Here is a 20,023-nt window from a genome sequence, read left to right on the forward strand (position 1 = left end):
CTTAACAATACAGGGCAAAGGGCAAAGGCAAAGTCCTCCTGGAGGAAAATTTGTGAAGACCAAGTCACGTGGGATGCACGTGGCCCAACAACGGGGAGTTGAATATTAGAAAAGGAAAAATCTTACAGGCAACTAAAAAAGAAAAAAGGAAGGGATCAATTTAGCACAACATTCCATGTTTTAAACGGCTTTGGAAGGACATTGGGTAGTTTAAGTAAATGGCAAATAATTTGAGTTTTTATTTTTTTCCTTCCAATATATTCACGCTTTTCACCGTTACATGCCGAAAAAAGTACATGAGCTAGAAGACAGAGGGGCTGTTTGGTTCAACTTTGGGGAAATGGCTTTGCATTTCCCCAAGTATCTTCATAAGAATGGGCATTTGGTGAATGCTGAAGTGTTTGGGAACTCTTATTTTGATGTAGCATTTTGCAAAATAGCTTTGAGGTGAAAAGAAAAGGGAAAAAAAGAAAAGGAAAAAGAAGGAGGAGGTGTTGACGCAGAGGAGGGGAGCGAGGGGAGGCAATCGGAGCTAGTGGGGGAGGCGGCCGGTGGGTGGTGGGAGAGGCGGCGGGTGGCTGTGGTGGTGGGGAGGCGGCGGGTCGCGCAACCCACGCACCGCCGTCCCCGTGGGTCGCGCGGCCTCGGGCGACCGGATCCGGCCGGGCCGAGCACCGCTCGCTTGTCTCGTGGGTCGCGCGACGCCGCCGAGGCCGCGACCCGGGCGACGGTGCCGGGTGCACCGGATCGTGCCTCGTGGGTCGCGCGACACCGCCGAGGCCGCGACCCACGCGATGGCGGTGCCGGCCTCGTGGGTCTCGTGGGTCGCGCGACGCCGCCGAGGCCGCGACCCACGCGACGGCGGTGCCGGATCTGGTCGGCGAGCACCGGCGCGCTCGTGCCTCGTGGGTCGCGCGACACCGCCGAGGCCGCGACCACGCGATGGCGGTGCCGGATCTGGTCGGCGAGCACCGCTCCGTGTCTCGTGGGTCGCGCGACGCCGCCCGAGGCCGCGACCCACGCGACGGCGGTGCGTGGCCACCGGATCGGGCGGCTGAGCGGCGTGGGTCGCGCGACGCCGCCTGAGGCCGCAACCCACGCAACGGCGGTGCCGGATCTGGTCAGCGAGCACCGCTTAGCCCGTCGCGTGGGTCGCGCGACCCAGGCGACGCCGCTGAGGTCGCGACCCACGCGACGGTGGTGCGTGGCCACGGCGGTGTGTGGCGACGGTGGTGCGTGGCCACGGCGATGTGTGGCGACGGCCGTGCGTGGGCGACCAGCTCCGGCCGGTTGAGCTTCGCCGGCTGAGCTTTGGTCTTGAAGAAACAAGGAAGACGAGGAAGATGATGAACAGTCATTTTTGAGGGTAAAACAAGAAAACCCAATTATCAGTGAGGGCTATATTGGAAGAAAAAAAATTCATTAAACCCCCCCTCAGCATTCCAGAGCATTCCAAATGCTAGCATTCCCCCAAGTATGGCTTCAAATGCTGAACCAAACGGTTTAAATTTTTCCCAAGGGGCTTTCGGGGCCGAAAGCCCCTTGGGAATGCTGAACCAAACAGCCCCAGAGAAGGTGGGGGATTTTTCTTTACAGCCAGACAATAACGTTAAGTAAAGTGATTGGATATTGAATAGTGTTTTTTAAGTCAACTAATTAGTCTGTTCAAATTTTGCACAGAAAAAAATTAGTATGTTCAGATTGACTTTTTTTTTTTTCTCTAAAATATGCCAATACACATCTTGGTTTCCCAATCTTAGATCTGAAACCTTTACATTAGTCCAATATTGGCCAGTGTGTCAAAATACATTTTTCACCATTTTTTAATAATTGAACATTGGTTATCTTGTATAGTGTTGTGTAGGAACATTTGTTATCTTTTACTAATTCAAGTGTTATGGCGACCCTTTTGAAACAAGATAACCAATTCATGTGAGAAATGATTCACATAGGTTGTTAAGCCAACCATCAGTCAATCTCATTTGGCTCTCTCTACAAACTATTGAGACCTTTAATCAGAAGGTTTGATAGAGAGATACCACAAACACACAATTATTTGTGGACAACGTACGCTTTATCCAGAAAATGAAGAGAATCGTGGATATCAGCCTCTCAAATGATTCTTTTCTTTTCTTTTTCTTTTATGATAGAACTTTAAGCGATTTTTTTCCATTTAGCAAGATTTGGCCCCACTCCCAAAATTTTGTGATTTTTATTAAATAATTTCCTGTCTTTTCTTTTTTCAAGTTACACCCACACCCTATTCTAGTCCATTCTTGTGTTGATCGTGTTTTTAGTTTCTCTTCACACCAGCGAAAATTCAGGCCGCTACCATCTAGGCTCTATTGAACATTCTAACTTGGACCCAATTTTCCTTTTTACCTTAATATTTTTCATAACTAATCTTTTGACTAAGATTTGCAGTTTAAATACAATTAAAATTTGGGCTCTATTAAACATTTACTCGTACCATAAGTCACTTACTAAACAGATGAAGAGATATTACTTGGAATGGAATTCCATTTCTTTTTGTCTTTGATAGCAACTTAAGTATTTCCAAAACCTACATATTGCATGGGCATATTTCAGATGTCTAGAATTCTCTTCAGTAACCTCAAGTACTTCTTTGAGTCTATAGCTTTGCACAATAAAAGAAAACATCTGTTTTCGTTAGGCACACAATACAAAAAATATCAAAATGACAACCTAATTGGTTTACATCTACACTGAAATTTGGTCTGACATTGCTCAAATTGAAAAAAGTTAAGATGCTTATCACAGAATAGGAAAAGAAGCGAATGTATATAATCGATTTCCCGTGACATACGTATGTGATGGTGGACTCCTTTGTTTTATGACTCCATTCTTGTGGGCTTGGCTTCATTTGTCTTTTGTTCTTACTTGCCTGCCCCACTCACTGTTGCGAGTTGGTCCATGCGTGCAGTGCATGAGGCTTCTCCACCTTGTATTTTAGGGGTGAGCATCGGTTTAGGGTCAACCCTGGACCGACCCTGGACCAGCCCAACCCTACTGGTCCTGGTCTGGTTTCCAGAGAGGCTGGGTCAGTCCTTGGTCCTAGAATTCCTAGACCAACACTGTGTGGGTCGGTCATCAATTCTAAGAGTTTTGGGTCGATCCAACCCGGACCCACCCGGAGTATATATATAATATTATTTATAATTTTTTATATAGAGAAAATCTTAAAATAAATAGCGTCAACAACATTAAATAGCTCTTTAATGGGGAGTTCAAGTAATTTTACATTATTCTTTACTAACTTAGATTTTTAATGTCTTTTACAGTGTGAATAGTTATAATTTATGAAAGAGGAAAATGTTTTTGTAAGGAGTCCTCTCGGCGTCCAAAAAGGCATAATCAACTCCTTATGGCATCCTCCTCTAGTATTTGTTCTCTTCTATCATATTTGTCCTCTTAGTATTCAATTTGCCAAAATCGAAAGAAACAACTTTCCGCTTGCCACTCGACACTCATCTCGCTCGCTACTCGATGTTTGCTTGGCTTGTTGCTCCCCGTTCGACATTCGATGTTCATTCTGTTCGACACTCACCCCACTTGACCCTCACCGCTTGTCTTTTTTAGCCGACTTTGCTCATCATCGAACCCATTGGGTCGGTACGATTCTCGATTGCCCTTTCAAAGACTACAAAAAATGAAATAAAAAATTATTTGTTGGTCTTGAGTTGACCTGGAAACCGGACTAAACCCATTGGGTCAATCCGGTCCTTAATCGTTTTTTTATGGAATACAAAAAATGAAATAAAAAATTATCGATTGGTCCCGGGTTGACCTTGGAACCGGACCGAACCCATTGGGTCGGTCCGGTCCTCATTTCCAAGCTCAATAGGATCGGTCCTCGATCCCAAAAATTGAGAACTAGCATTGTGCGGGTTGGTCCTAGGGTTAGGGGGTGGATTGGCCCAACTCGAACCATGCTCACCCCTATTGTATTTCATGCTAAATTATTTACAATTACAGTGTGCTTGTCTTGATTTATGAATTTTTTATACACAAATATATAATATGCAAAAAATTCTCATATATTTAATATCGTGTTTGCAATTCAAAAAAAAAAAAATCAATTTATCCATAAATCACCTGTGCAGCCTGTAAATATGAACTTTCTAAACTATTGCTTCGTTTGTCATGTGTATATATATATTGTAGATCCTTTCTTGTTGGTATGCTTTTTTTTTCCAAAAAGAGGAAAGAGAAAGATGGCTAGAGTTTACCATAGAAGAACCAAACTTGAAGCTTAATCATCCAGAACTTCTAGAAGGACATCAAAATGTGTGACAAACCTTGTCCCTTATATTACTGAGTCTAGCATGATATGGTTTTCTGAATACTTGTTTATGTGCTTGTTCTGGTTATTGATTAAATAAAATGGCTTACAACGTTGTATTTTTTATATGCATCTTATTCCAAATGGGACTTCCAAGGTTGCTAGGTATTACGGGATGTACATAAGATTTTGTGCAGTGAAACTATATTTATAATTGGAAATGTGTTAGTATCACATAATAATTGGATTTGTAGTACCAAGACGATGGCTGTTCTGATAATCTTTCCGATTGATTAAAGATAGGGCAGATCACATATTGATACCTAAATTTTGACAACCCGTTTAAGCAATCATTAATTGTATAGAAAGGGATTAATTTTTAACCAGTAGCAAAAATAATTTATATTAAATTACAAGGCATATAGACATTAGGGGCATTTTCATTGATAGTAACAGAAATTTTTATAGAAAAAATGGGCAGGCCGGCCCGGCCTCTTCCTTTTTACATTCCTTTTTCTCTCTCTTCGCCTGGGCCGGCCCACTTTTGGTTTATTTACCCCAAGATCGGCCTAGCCTTCTCTTTCTCTGCCTCTCTCTTTCCCTCGCGTTCTGCAGAAAAGAGAACGACGAACGCGAACAAAAGGATGGCACGGAGGAGACAAGCGTCGCGCGAGACGTCCGTTCGGGGGTCAGGTTGGCAATCGCAGCGCCAAGGCAAGAACTAAGAAGCCACGCGCACGATCCGATGCTTCAAAGGGATAGAGGGGGCGTGTGTCGAAAGGGGGGATTTTTGGGGGGGCTTTGGAGAGCTTGAGACCGGGATGGGGAGAGAGAGGGCAAACGGAGAGTGACAGATCCGAGCGACTGAGAGACAGAGAGAGAGGGATCCTCGGCCAACGCCTCGGCCGCTCGAGGACCCGTCCGACGACCTTACCGGCGACGCCCTTAAGCCGAACAGGTAAGCTCGGCTCTGCTCTTGCCCTGTTTTGGGCGCGCCGGGCCGGAGCTCCCGGTCGTCCGGCTCCAGCGAGGTCCGGCCGGCGTCGCCCCGCGTTTTGTTTCCGATATCTTTTTCGTCGCGTGTCGAGAGTCCCGGTAAGGGTCGAGCTTCGGTTGAGCCAAAAATCCCTCGTTATAGTAGCGCACCCCAATTGTTTGATATAATGCCTGAACTAGATTTGAAAGTTTGTGTGGGAAATACTCGTTCTTGTCGTGTTGTTTCGTCTGTGGCCGTCGCTGCCCCTTTCTTTGATCGAGCCGATGGGGGCAAGCGTCGCTGAGGCGTGGCTTTCGAACGGTAGGGGTGTGTCGAAACCTTAGAGTGGGTCTCGGTTTGGCCGTTCGGGGCAAGGTTGGCCCCGCCGTGAGGGGGCCAGCCAGGGCAAAGGGTTCCGGCGGCGGCCGCGGTTGTCGGCCGTGACTCGCCGAGCACCAGGCGTGGTCGGACGTGGAGGTCCGGGTGCCGTTAATGGTTCCCGGCTGGTCTAGGCGGTGGGCTTGGTGGAGGCTCGGTCGTGGGAGAGAAGCTGCTGTTCAGGGGATGAGATGAGTCCATCGTGGACTCAAGACGTGGGGGGCCTTGTGTTAGGTACGGGCTGAATTTTGTTGTTGGGCTTAGGTTAGTTTATTGGGTATAAGGTTATTTTTATGTCTAGGAAGGAGTGAGTGGGCTAATTTCGGAGCTGGGCTTTTTCTGACATGCTGGAAGTTGCTTAATAGTGACCTTAGTGTAAGTAAGCTTAAGTGTTTTCCTTTGATGAATTTGGGCATGATCATGGCCCCTGTCCGAATGGGTTGGAGTCATTGAGCCCACTTCTTTAATTAGGCTTTTAGTGTTCATGACCCAAACCCATGAGTCCTTACCCGACCCACATCTGAACCGGGCCGAGGGCCCTGCCCAAATCCCTATTTTTGGAATAAAAATTACAAAAATATATATATTTAAAAAAAAAAAATTCGAATATACATTTTTTTAGAAAATCAGAAAAAAAAATTAAAAATTAGTTTTTGAGTAGTTTTCTCTTAAAATGTGGGAAAATCATTGATAAAAAATCAAGTTCAAAATTGAACAAACTCTTAGGTCTTTTTAATAGGGCTCCAATGTTTCCCTTTTGAGACAAATTATCAATTGATGGCGTGCTTTCAATATATCGATTGTGATTTCCCTTTAAATTAGTTGGGAATGGGAATGACATATTTCTTATATCTTAGCATTAGTTATTTAATACTTTCTTGGTTGTTGATTATTACTTTAATATTTGCGTACCTACATGATCACCTCATATATTAGTTGATAGGTCTAAAAATCAATCTAGACTGCCTAACAAACACTTTTTTTTTTTAATGAACAAAATTAAGTACTGAAAATGCATTAGTTGATCAATTAGTGTAATCAAGTTTTCAGCCTTAGATTTTCTAGTTGCATAGGTAATGAAGTATACTCTCATGCCATACTTGGTTTTTAACCTACCTCAATAGGCTAGTGGCGACTTATCATTAGAAAATTCTTATAGCATCAATGTGAATACCCTAATATAGCACAAGATATGGGTTTAGGAGAGCCCACATCTATAATGAGGGTCGTAGACTCATTTTTTAGGCAATACCTCTAAACTTATGTCTTTTTTCCTTCGGATGAACATGGTAGGTCATGACATCACATATCCCCAAACATACAAACTAGGCGTGTTATGCGGGGAATTAATAGTCACTTAAATGTGTCTCAGTTGTGCTATCTTATCATGGCTACTGGAAATATGGTCTTTCTGCGATTACGATTATTCTCATTGGATTAGAATTTATAAAATATTCTTATTGGATAAAAAATTCATATAATATCTTCATCATAACGCAATGAAATAGTCAAGGGATCATGTAATACAACTTGATCCGGGCTCCTTAATTGTTTTTGAAATTCATTCCATAAGGTTGCTATTTAATGTTCCTTCTGAAGTAACTTAATTCTTTGAATAAACCTAGCTGATTGTTGAAATTGTCTCGATCACATTGTGAGATTTTATTTTTTTAAAAAATTGTGAAAATGTTAAATATGATTAGAAGATTTTACTCAGCTACTCGAGCCCCTAAGGATAAATAATAAACTTAAGCTAATGTTATCTTTCCTCCAGACATAAATTTAATAATATGAAAGTTTCTTTTTCACCGTATTTATCCTTTCATGGCGTTAGAGACGGACAAGCGCTAGATAGCTGCCAAGTCTCCATATATGTAAGTTCATGCGAAGGCTTCCCTAGACAGTAACCCTACAATAAAGCATGAGAGTTCAAACTCTATCTCTCACTCGTTCATAGCGATATGCTAACCTTTTGTAAATTGTGCACCAAAGCTTTAGAACTGTAAACCAATTTCATGACAAAATGAAATATCTAGATCCTCCAAGCAATCGAAAGAGAATGCAGTTGTATGGAATATTATTAACTATAAAGCAAATCCATCCTTTTTTACTTTGACAAAGAAACAAAAGATGGCTTCAAGTGTCAACGTCTAGCAATCCCCTTGCTCTCAGAACCTTTTAACAACCTTCTTGACTAGCTCTCAGTACCAACGATGCACAGGTGAAGGATAGTTCATTTTAGTCAGACAGACAGAAAGTAACAGGATATAAAAATAACAATGTAATTATTCATCTGATGTCCCAAAAAATAATGACTTGAAGATCTTTAACTCGCTACACAAAAGAAACGAAACAATGAAAAAGTAGATGATAAATATACGGCTATGCAATTTTGTTCGACCACAAAATTCCTTCGGATATATTTAACTATAGAATGCTACTTTTGAGAACATAATCCGTAAATGAAAACTTAATGGTTTTATGACTAGAGATTAAGTATTAGCACCCATTAATCTACAGCTACACCAAATTTTCATCGAATGTTGCTTGCACGAAGAAATTAAGATGCTCTAGAATTCAGGAACCAATGCGAACTAGCTATTCTTGATAGAATGAATGAAATTGGATCCACCTACCAAACTTGAGGAGATAATCTCGTTGACAACATGTAAAATCCAGGTATCTATATTACAATAACATGTTGATTGCTACAAAAAATAATTTGGAATATTAGATGCAGGTTCCAAGCAAGATCTTGAGAATTCGGGACATATTCTTTTAAGATATTTTTAGGGCTATTCCAAAAACAAAATTGATGGTATAAAATTAACATATGATGAAAAGAGGTGCTCCTCTTTCTTTGAGCATTTTCTTCTTCTTTGCATTTTAACTGCGGCAATTTTTTTTTTTTAATTATTATAAAGAAGACATGAACTTAAATCTGGAGGACAGAAATATCTTCACTTTTCAAAGTTCCCAAAAAGTGCACGGACCATTACTTAATATACAAATATGTGCACCATCAAATTTTTTGTCCGTGCAAGCTAACGTGGCATTTAACGTGGCTAATGGTGTGGGTGAGTACAATAGAGATGTCAGCAAGACAAAACAACGTTGTTTCTCGCCAATGAATAAAGATGTCGTTTTTTAGACTTCTGAATCTATGACTCGTCTGTTTCAACGAGAGAGAGAGAGAGAGAGAGAGAGAGAGAGAGAGAGAGCAAACCCGAAATTGAAAAAGTCCGTTGTCAATAGAATTCGTTTTGCCCCAAACCGAAAATTATTGTTGCAAAGAGACTATTTCGAGCGTATTCATCACTTTTTTTTTTTTGTCAGAATTCATCAACTCGAATGGATGGAAAACTTAAAAGTTGGTTTTTTCATCCCTCAAGTAGAGATTCATAGGAAAAATTACCATAAAATCCTAAACCTATTATAATTACATCAATTCAGTCATAAACTTATGTTTTTAGTCAATAGAGTCCTAAATCTTTTGAAATTATGCAAATTCAGTCATTTCGGCCAAAATTGGCACTGACGTGGCCATTGGCGATACTTTTTTAATAATATTTTATTTTTGAATTATTTTATTAATTTTTTTTTAATCTTTTTTTTCTCCTCCCTCCTCCCTCCTTCTTCCTTTGGCTCCAGCGACTGGCGAGCCAAAAGAAGAAGAAGGGAGGAGAAGGGATGAAGAAGGAGGAAGGAGGAGAAAAAAAAAAGGGGAAAAAAGATTTAAAAAAACTTAATAAAATAATTAAAAAATAAAATATTATTAAAAAATTTGTCGCCATGCCAATCGGCCAATTTTGGCCGAAGGGACTAAATTGCCACAATTTCAAAACGTTTATGATTCAATTGATCAGAAAAATAAACTTGAAACTGAATTGACAAAATTATAATAAATTTAGGAATTTTTAATAATTTTCCCATAACTCATATATTCTTTTGGGCCATTTGGAAAGTGGGGATACTTTTGTCTTGTAGATATAAGTTCATACAGTGTTTTTGGATTTGGCCTTCAAACTAGTAGAACACCTGCGTCAAATTTTAGAAATCCTCTTTGTTAACTTAGAGATCATAAAATTGTTCTAAAGAATAAAAATTTGCTTGAATGTACGGTTATTTGTATGCAAAAGGCTGCACTGTAGTTACTTTGAAATTCTATGTATTGTTTAAATCAATTGAATGACATATGTTGTCATAATCGAAATGGGAGCAATTACCCGTAAGTTTTCTGTCGACTCCCTCGATGTATGCCTTCACTTAGAGGGGTGGAAATTCTCCCCATCGCTTGATATGTGCGGTCACTTGGAATGGACTTCCAGTTCTTTGTTCTTTTTTCCTTGATGCTTATTTCCGTGCAGATTCCTATCGACAACCACTAGTCTTCAACTGCTTGAGTTCTCCTTATATCGGCACCTTCCAGATCTTTCAAAACATCTTCAGTAATCCTTTCAATTAGTCCTTCGAGGCTGCAGCAATGCACAACGAAAGAAAAGGTTTATTTTGGTCGGGCACGCAATAAAAGGATATCAACACCTTATTGGTTTACAGCTATGCTAGAATTTGGTCGGACATTGCTCAGTATGAAGGAATTTAAGGTGGCCTAAAAATTCGCAAAACCAATGTGATGTTGCTGTTCTTGATAGAATCAGTGAGATTGGATCCAACCAACTGAAATGATATGTCGCTCTCAACAGAACTTGAATTCTGACATAAGAAAATTAGGCATGGGTTCTAAGCAAAATCTTGAGAAGACTATATTTTATAGAAGAAATTATTTTCGAATGCCCTTTTGTCCTTTTTAGCTTTAGGTACTTATAACATTGCATTGATGACTATGCTTTATAGAAGAACCCATCTTTCTTACCACCGCCCTCAGCGGCACAACTGGCTTGGGCTCTCTCCCCCTCACGAAGGGGAGAAGTTTGAATCACAGAAGTATCGTTAGGGATTCTTACTTGAAGTACTGTGGTGGGTCCTGCAGTCGCTCTCCCAAAGTTTGCTCGCCGGCTATCGGCTTACGGGGTTCCCTGTTTTACCAAAAAAAAAAAATTCAAAAATACTTGGAATAAACCAAAAAAAAAAAAGGCTGATATGGAGTGAAATAAATACTCTTCCTTGAGTTATACATACGTTAAATTATTTTTCCTAATATATTCTCTTTTGAATAATAAGTCAAGATAATCTTTTTTCTTTTAGTGGCAAAGTCAGAATTCGGGAAATAATCTAATGGAACATTCCCTCCTATTAATGGTGTCGAAAGACTCGTAATAGATTCGAAACAAATTCGAAAGGCTGGACATTTTTTTCATAAGTTTTAAAGGTAGGGATTAAAATGAAAATCATTTAAAAGATTGGAATTTATTTTGTCATTTGTTCTCGAAAAATAATCATATTAAATAATCTTTAAACATTCTTACATATTAATTTTTTTTTCATTTTAATTTTTTAAATTTTAATTATTCTCTTAATAAAATTAGACTAATGCAGAGGTGACAATACCTCATTTATTCCATCTAGCACTTTTGCAGTACATTTCATGTTCTGTTATGGAGATAATTGAATTAAGAATTTCATAGCTCCTTTAATTAATGTTATTACACTCAGTAACAAATTTTAATCTTAAATATTATGAAAAAGTTCCACGGAGGCTCGTGCAAACAAACAGTAAACTTGGATGAACTTTTACCCATCTCGTAACAATTTAAATCAATTTCCTAGATTAATATAAATCACACTTTTTCTCCCTTCACCAAAATCTTCTTCGTTCTTTTTGCGTGCCATTTTTTTTTTCTATTCATTGCAATGTTGTAAGTACTTAAAGCTAACACTCTGTTTGGAAAGCAAGATTCTGAGTGGAAAGAATTATAGGGGAAGGAATGATTGTGAATGCAAAACCAATGTTTGGAAGAGCAAGAGAAAATGAAGATACTGATTTGGAAGTGAAACGAATTCTGCTGAGCCCACTAAATTTTGTTCCTCGCGGAGGTGTGAAGAAAGCAGGGGAGAAAGTCACACTACTTCTCTTATTTCCCAATATACCATCAAAAGTAATAGAAAGCGACAATTGTGAAGAATGATATAGTAATTGTTCAATGAGATGCAGTCCAACTTACAATGTAAACATGCCAATTTTCATTTTTCTCTCATCATTTTTCAAATCCCTATACTGTCTTCCCCTCCGTATCTTAATACTTCCAACCAACAAAGGATGTGTTTTCTTCACCTCAGATTTCTTTACCCACCTAAAGAGCTCTTCCAAAGAGAGTGTTAACAATCTAGTCGAGTGTACTTGATTATTAGCTCATGATTTAGAAGGTAAAATGCACTAAATAAAAAAGCAGCATTACCTGTTAGTTGTCCAGTGATACCCATCCATGTCCCCGACATATTTAAGAGCCTCTTCCCATTCCATCACTTCGTCGTCGTTGTTGTGATACTTCCTGTGGTCACTTAGGGCATCTTTGTATAAATTGCTTTCAAGCTTAACATCTTCCTTCTCCACATCACAGAAAATGGGCAGGATTCTTTTCCCATTTGACTTCTTGCGTGCTACCATGCGGGCTAGTTCATGGAGACACCATTTACTAGAAGCATAGCCTTTAGATAAGAAGGGTATGTAGATATGAGAGTCATCGAGTGCTCCTAAAAGCTCCCAGCTAATTCCTCTGTCATGGGCCACCGCCTCATTGTCCATATAAACCAGAATTTTGTTATGAACAAGATTCTTGTGAAGGATCTCGACAATGGAAAAACGAGTGTCCTGTCCCCTAAAACTCAGGAACACATCATAAGTAGGTATTCTGTGAGAAAGCCAAGTTGATCCTGGGTCATCCAGCAACCTTTCCAGGACTGTGCAACCACGATTATCTAACTTCAAGGTTCCTGTGTCCTTGACACCCTCGATCTCTTTTATCTTCAAACAAGCTTCTAGTTCAATGTGCCGTAGCTTATCTAACTTTGATAAGTTGGGTAACCTTTCTATCTCATTACAATGGGCAATACGGAAGTGCTCCAACGATTTGAGTTCCAACAACTCATGAATCTCAACCAGCCTTTCCAATCTGTTCAAATCCAGGCACCATAGGTTCTTCAAGAGTGCCAGACCAGGTATTTTCTCCATCAATTTACATTTTCTTAGTTTCAATATTCTCAAATGTGTTAGGTCTTCAGAGATGGAGAAGCGTGACATTGGATGTTCCATTATAGACATTTCCGACAATTTTTTTAGGTTGGAAAAAGGTGGTAGTAGATGCATGCCCCTTAATTTCAAGGTCGACAAACTAGATGGAAGCAAATACGAATCATTCATCCGAGCTATGTCAGGTTCCTCCATCGAACCATTTAATATAGATAATTCCAGATGATCTAAATTGACAAGGTTTGAGAGGTTAGGGATAGATTGGAAGTGAGGTGCTTGCATGTGAAGGTGTGTCAAACTTGAGGGAAGATCTGGTACTTCTTGTAGGTGACTTGAACTCATTTCAAGTGTTTCGAGACGAGAGAGACAGCCTAGTACCATAGGGAAACTAGTTACACTCGTATATGATATGTCCAATATCCTCAAATTGGATAGGTTCCCAATTTTTTCTAGGTTTTCATCTGTTAAATTCCAACATTTCTTGGCATGTAATTCTTTAAGCTTTATCACGTGTCCAATAGTTTCAGGAAAGTTTCTTATCACTGTATAACTTATCCTGATCACTTTCAGTTTCTTTAAAGATCCGATGGAATTAGGTAATTTAACTATTCCCGACTTTGATAAATCCAACTCAGCCAACATTTTCATTTCTCCAATAGAGCCTGGAAGCTTCTTTATGCCCACACACCCGCATAAAGATAAACGTTTAAGTTTCACCAATCTTCCTATAGAGTTTGGAAGTTTTTTGATTCCAGGGTGCTCATCTAATATAAAACTCGACAGAGATTGCAAATTGCCAAATGTCTTTGGAAGTTTGAAGTGTTGATAATGATGGGGCATGATAATCTCTATCAAAGATTGTAGAGAACCGAATTTTGCAGGCAACTTCCGAAGAACCTTGCATCCGTTGATATTGAAAGTTCTTAAGAGTTTTAGCTCACCAATGGAGCCATCAATTGTAGTTAACTTGACACACCGAGCAAGAATCAACGTCTCTAAAGACGTGAACTTGGAGAAGTCAGGTGTCCTTGTTAACAACCTGCAACCCGTCAAATCTAGTACCTTTAACTTATTCATCTGCAGAAAAAAGTTAAAGTAAAAAAATAAACGAGAAACATCAGCATACATTGTAGTGTTATTTATAAGCCAATTATCCATAAGTCAATAATTTAAGATAAGCTGGGGTAATTTGAACATCGCAAGTTTTTTGGGGATGTTGCAGATAATCTCCAACCTGAGTTTTTTTAATTGGAGTTAGGCCCCTGCTAGAAGTCAAAGACAAATCTCTATAACCTCGCCATGAACACACAGAAAACTCTAATTTCCTCCCAAATCACCCACAAGGTCCCACATACCAACACACAACCCCGCTTGCTACCAGCACACCACTTGCGACCACATTCTTCAACATCACCGCATTCAACCCCTCTGCTCCGTGTCCCCAACTCAACTCTCTCTTACTCTCTATGCCAAGTGAATGTATAACCTATAATAGTCAGGACATAAAAGTGATGGATTTAAAAATTAATTTTGGTATTCTACCTTCAACTTAATTCGACAATCCATTATCAGTTGAAATTTTTTAGAAAGAATCTGAGATGGAGGGAAGGGTTTGCAAGAGGTGAACTCATAGCAACTGTCAGTGAGGCGGTCCTTTGACGGGGGAATAATAAATGTTAGAAATTGACAATTTTTGTAGCCCGTAAATTGACTTTAAACTAAATGTTAGAAATGGACAAGGAACTCCGTTACATTTGTTCTCTACCCTGAACTGAACTAAAGATTTCCATGAGATTTGATTTGGTACTTTATTTTTATTATTATTTTCTTTTGGTGATTCAGGGAACCGTGCACGGTACCAACGCGCATAGCCCGAAAGGCCGGGGGTAACCAGGGGTAAACCCTGGGGGCGACATGTGCTAACCACCACACACGTGCCATCGGGTAAGTCACCTTGCGATGCCCGAGAATCGAACTCCTCCCCTTGCGTTAGGGGGAGAAGCTCGCCGCCAGCAATGCCACCCAGGTGGGTGGTAGATTTGGTACTTTAGTTTATAACTAGATTCAATGGAAAACATCGAGCCTTCGCTCATTAACTCAAGTTACATAAAAAAGAAGAAGAAGTAATAGTAATGCCATTTTCAGTTATTTTACAGTTCATTAATTCATTTATAAAGAAATACTTACCTATTAAATTAGGCTGTGAGCCCCTTGAATTAAGTATTATGAAGTTTAAGCTAGCCTTGATTCAAATCATGAACTTAGTTATATAACAAATAGACTCGTGATCTTTTACGCTGTTTAAGTCGAGTGATACCAATCTCATACTTGATTCCAATTAACTTTTTATTATTGAACTTGACTCAAACTTTACATTCATTCAAATTATATCTGATGCATGTTGAAGAAAAATGGCACTTTTACTAGAACATACCAATTACAAAGCCTAAGCAACTTTTATGTGGGACATAATTGTGTTTACTTTGACATATAGAAAGATACTGAATGTTACTTATGCAAAATATACTCTACACTCAGATGAGTAGGGGAGAGCATGCAACTGTTAAATCAATCACATGAGGTAATGATACAAAGAAGTGAAATATATATCTTCCTTCCTTCCATCATCGCAAATGAGGTAATGAAAAAAAAAAAAAAATAGAGTAAGGCATATATACCTTCATTTGGCTCCACCCATCCCAGCTGTCTTCAATATTGCTATTCGAAAGGTTGAGCACAACCAATCCTCCAAAGTGAAAGTTTTTGCCAGGAAAGCTATTTGCCATGTCTGCCAAGAAAGCCATCTTAGCTTCAAAAGAAGATTCTGAAAGTCACCAGAAAAATCCGAGCCTTTTGCTCGAAGGAACCGTAGTTTTGGTAGAGCAGCTAATTCTTCATCTGTGAAGTTGTGGCTGCTGCCACTAGAAGTCAGGCTTATAGCTTCTACATCTTCATTTCTCTGCCAACAGAGACTCAAGATTAATTGAGTGCACAGCAGGTAACACTCTTAACAGAGCTATAGAAAAGGAAGCATATGAACAACGGTAGACAATTTCTCCAACAGGGAACCTACCGTGGCCCATGCCTTTTCCCAGCAAGTAGATTTCTATGTTTTCGTTCACACCATTCTCGAAATTTTTCAGCTTCTATTTGAAGATATATTCTAAATCATTTCTCCATTTTCCTGTTTTTTTTTTCAAGAAATATTATTATCATATCAATTCCAATCTTCATAGTTTTTTGTTTTCACTGTAATTCTCTTTGAAAATAGTTTAAAAACTCCAACCGGAGAGCACGTGAAAGGGTGCTTTATTGTTTCAGAATTTTCAGAAAACTATTTTCCATTCCATAGAAACTGAAAAACAAAGCTAACTATTAGGCAATCTATTTGGTCTCGCTCCACCAATAAACTAGACCTTTGACCCAAATGTTTGAGAGAGAAACAGCTATCTCCCTTTCAGAACAAATGGAAAGTTAAACAAAGCTAACTATAAAATAAAGGAAAAAATTCGACTAGTATCTCCTTTTAAATAAAAATTATGTGACTTGCTGTCCCATTTTACCTCTTTTCTCTCCAGTAGTTCTATGACATCTTCATGAATCCACACCCTACTAAATTTTCGAGGATATTCTTCAAGGACAATTTGTCTTCCTAGATCTCGAACTTGATCATGCATCCTAAACTTATTATCTCTAATTTTAATCAAGGACCGTAGGAGAAGGACACCAATTGCTCTGGTAGGATGGTAATTACAGTCATCCCACATGAGAACTGGATATGTTTGGTCCTCATTTGTGAAAAAGCAAGCAATATCGAGAAATACTTCTTTTTGCTTATCCTCCAATCCTTCATAACTTAAAATTAATACATCTCGGACTTTCTTAACAAGACCTTCACCTAACAGTTCCAACGTGTCTTTCCATAGCTTTGTTTTATCAAAATGTTGCTCCAGGCTTTGGCCTTCGCAATAAAGAGATGAACCGATCACCTCGATAGCCAAAGGAAGCATATCCACTCTACGAACAATTTTCTCTGCAAGACAATCATATCCCTTTATGGGAGATACTCTTCTGAATGCGTGCTTACAAAATAGCCGAAATGCTTGATTAAATTCCATTCGTTGAACTTCATAAACCAAAATTCCTTTGGTTTGATTTAGGAGCTCTTCACCGGATAATTCCACTTGAGTCATCAAGACTTCTTTGTTTCTAGTGGTGAAGATGATCCTACTGCCTAAACCAAACCAATTAGATTTTCCGGCTAGTTGTTCGAGTTGCTCCTTCTTGTCTAGATCATCAAGAACAATGAGTACTTTTTTTTTACCTAACACTCTTTTGATCATCTCGATCCCATCATTGACATCTTTAATTCGGTTAGTTTTTTTAGAACCGACATAATCTGATAAGAGCCCTTTTGCAATTCTAAACAACCACCAAGAGATTGCCAACGTACTCGAACGTCAGGAAGGAAACTAGAGCCATCAAAGTGAAAAGATAATTTGTTGTGCAAAACCTTGGCAAGAGTTGTTTTTCCAATACCACCTATGCCATGGATACCAACAAAACATACACCATCAGACCTAACATCCAACAATTTCATTATGGCTTTCACCTGAGCACTATCTTCAACCAAATGTTCAGTCACACTCTTGTGTCTTTTATTAAACTTACGGGAAACCTGTTCAACAATCGAGTCAATTTCTTCTCGATGGCTGCAGCAAAGCATGAAAATATCGTTTCAGTTAGAGACATGATAGACTACAGGACTCTAGGAACATAATATGCATAATTCAGCTATTTCAACAACTTTGACAAATGGACATTAGGCATTATAATAAGTTGAACTCGAAATTATATTTTGGGTACAGATTGGATCTGACATAGCTTTTTGCGGGCACCCACACCTCATTTCCTTTTGTAGGTTTTCGAGCACAACTTCGGACTAGATTCCATTATGTTCTAATGTAATGCCACAGTGCTTTAAGTTTGAAAATTTGGACACACGGTTTCTTCCAGACAGATGTAGTTTGCAACTATTGACCATGAGAAAATTGCAGGAAAAATCCCCTTTCCCTAAAACATCCCATCCCTTTACATGGGCAACCTCTACAAGAGCCTTCTTCCATCGCTTCAATCCATCGGGCCAAACTTCTCCGTGTGCTTCGATATCGCTTTTTTGTACAAACCGGTTCTGAGCTTAATATTTTCCTTTCCGTACAAATCTTGAAATATTGTTTTCTTTCTCGTATTATGTTCAATTTTCCGCATGGTGTCGATAAATTCTTTTCATTAAATAGTAATTCCAATAATTCATAATAGAGAAATTCCGTAAAAAAATTAATAGTCGATTTTTTGCATAAATGCATTGTGCGTGCACTTTTGTAATATTAATTATGCACTCTTTGTGGAAACAATTCTAATCATATCTTGGTATAAATTCTAATATTGCAATATTCCTATCAATTCAACAATCTAACACGAGATTGTTATTGTACAGAATTTTGTGATTATCATGGGAGGGGAAACATACACAAAAACGCATGATTTCCACTATATTTATTGTGATAATACGATTAAATAACTAAATTGATCGAGTAAAAAATATGATCAAGTAAAAAGTTGGTCTTGTCCGTAGTGTCATATTGGGTTAACCCGATATGAATTGGAAATTACATTGTGTGGGTTGGGTGTGACTTGGTTTGTTGTGTTTTATAAAAATCGGACATATTATATTTTCAATTGTTGGGTCTAGCTTCCATTAACTTGTAATGCAAATCTTAAATAAATGCCCAAATTCGCTATATTCGGAAATTTCGAGAGACTAACTTTCATCCAATGAAATGTAAATATTGTGCTTATTAACCAATAAAAGTTTAGGAAATTTACCTTTTGCCTTCAAGTTCCCGTCCTTTTATACCTCCAACCTTTATGAGGGCTCTTTCCCACCGCGCCAGTTCATGGGAGTCAAACTTCCCCTTGTGCTTCAAACCAAAGAAAGAGAAAAAATTCCTCTTGTGTTTGCATATGGCTTTCTTGTACAAATCTGTTTTGAGCTTCACATCATCAGTCTTCACATCATAGAAAATGGGGATGATCACTTTTTTGCCATCTGATTTTGAGGTGCATTCTTCCATACGAGCTACCTCACGGAGACACCATGAACTGGTGGCGAAGTTTCGAGAGAAGATTGGTATGTATATCCGAGACTCATCAACTGCCTTCAAAACCTCATTGATTCTTTTACCATCTTCGAGTTCTTCACTATCAAGGAAAACTTGAAGTCCTGCAATTACCATGCTGTGGTAAAGGTGATCAGTGAAATTTAGGCGCGTGTCGCTTCCCCGGAAACTCAAAAACACATCGAACTTCTCTCCATATGCATCATCCGTTCCCGAGGTTGACTCCGAGTCCCTCCTTAACGCCTCATTCTCTTCTCCAGATGCATTGTCCGTTCTCGAGGTTGGATCCGAGTCCCTCCTCCTCTTCGATTTTAGGAGTTGTCTCAAAGCCCTGCCACAAATTACAAACTTTTAACCTGATCAAGACTTAAAAACAGAAACGTAAATCGAATAAGCAGGCTGAACTGCAGGGTTATCTATCAACAAGAGCTCGAACAGATGTCGAGTCAGAGCACTTACAGTCCTCCCACAATTAAAGCAGGGATGATGATTAAAGCCAGAATTCCGGTGAAGTCCATCAGTGGGCCGATCCTCTCAGCTGTATTCACCCGCAGAAGAAAACCATTCAGTGAATAGAGCTAAGTTGGGAGGGTTCAGTGGAGGAAGATCGACTATAACTTCTCAAGGTGAAGAGAAGAACGGCAAAGTCAATGCAGGGAGGTTTCTGGAAAACGAAGGAGTCGGCAAAAATCAGAACATGGATTTGCACAGAGCCCGAGAGGAGTCAGAAATACAGGGCAAAGGGCGAAAAATCTATCACTAAGAATGAAAAAAGGGGAAGGGCAAAATTGGAATTTCGAGAGAATTAAACAAAATATTCCACGTTTTAACGGGGTTAGAAGGACATTGGCTAGATTTTTTTGTTTTGTTCGAGACATGGCTAGATTAAGTAAATGGTAAATGGTTTGATTTTTTTTTTTTTTCCTTTCGACATATTCATGTTTTTCATTGTGCCTTGGACAAAAAAAGGACAAGAGCCGGAAGACAGAGAAAAGGTAGGTTTTTCTTTACAGCAAATTAGTAACGTTAAGTAGTGTGAT

The 20,023-nt window shown here is 39.3% G+C and overlaps 1 protein-coding gene across 1 annotated transcript; it reads right to left on the reverse strand.

Annotated features, from left to right (window-relative positions):
- Positions 1–9,631: 9,631 nt before the first annotated feature.
- Positions 9,632–19,669, reverse strand: LOC104434179 (disease resistance protein RPV1). Its single transcript, XM_039300404.1, has 6 exons — positions 19,443–19,669; positions 18,691–19,314; positions 16,368–17,516; positions 15,483–15,763; positions 12,014–13,881; positions 9,632–10,132 (listed from the first exon to the last, which is right to left on the reverse strand). Exons 4-6 carry the CDS (start codon positions 15,606–15,608, stop codon positions 10,042–10,044), a joined length of 2,085 nt encoding a protein of 694 aa, XP_039156338.1. The 5' UTR covers positions 15,609–15,763; positions 16,368–17,516; positions 18,691–19,314; positions 19,443–19,669; the 3' UTR covers positions 9,632–10,041.
- Positions 19,670–20,023: the final 354 nt, after the last annotated feature.

The sequence above is a fragment of the Eucalyptus grandis genome, chromosome 8, assembly GCF_016545825.1.
Source record: "Eucalyptus grandis isolate ANBG69807.140 chromosome 8, ASM1654582v1, whole genome shotgun sequence".
NCBI classification, from domain to species: Eukaryota; Viridiplantae; Streptophyta; class Magnoliopsida; order Myrtales; family Myrtaceae; genus Eucalyptus; species Eucalyptus grandis.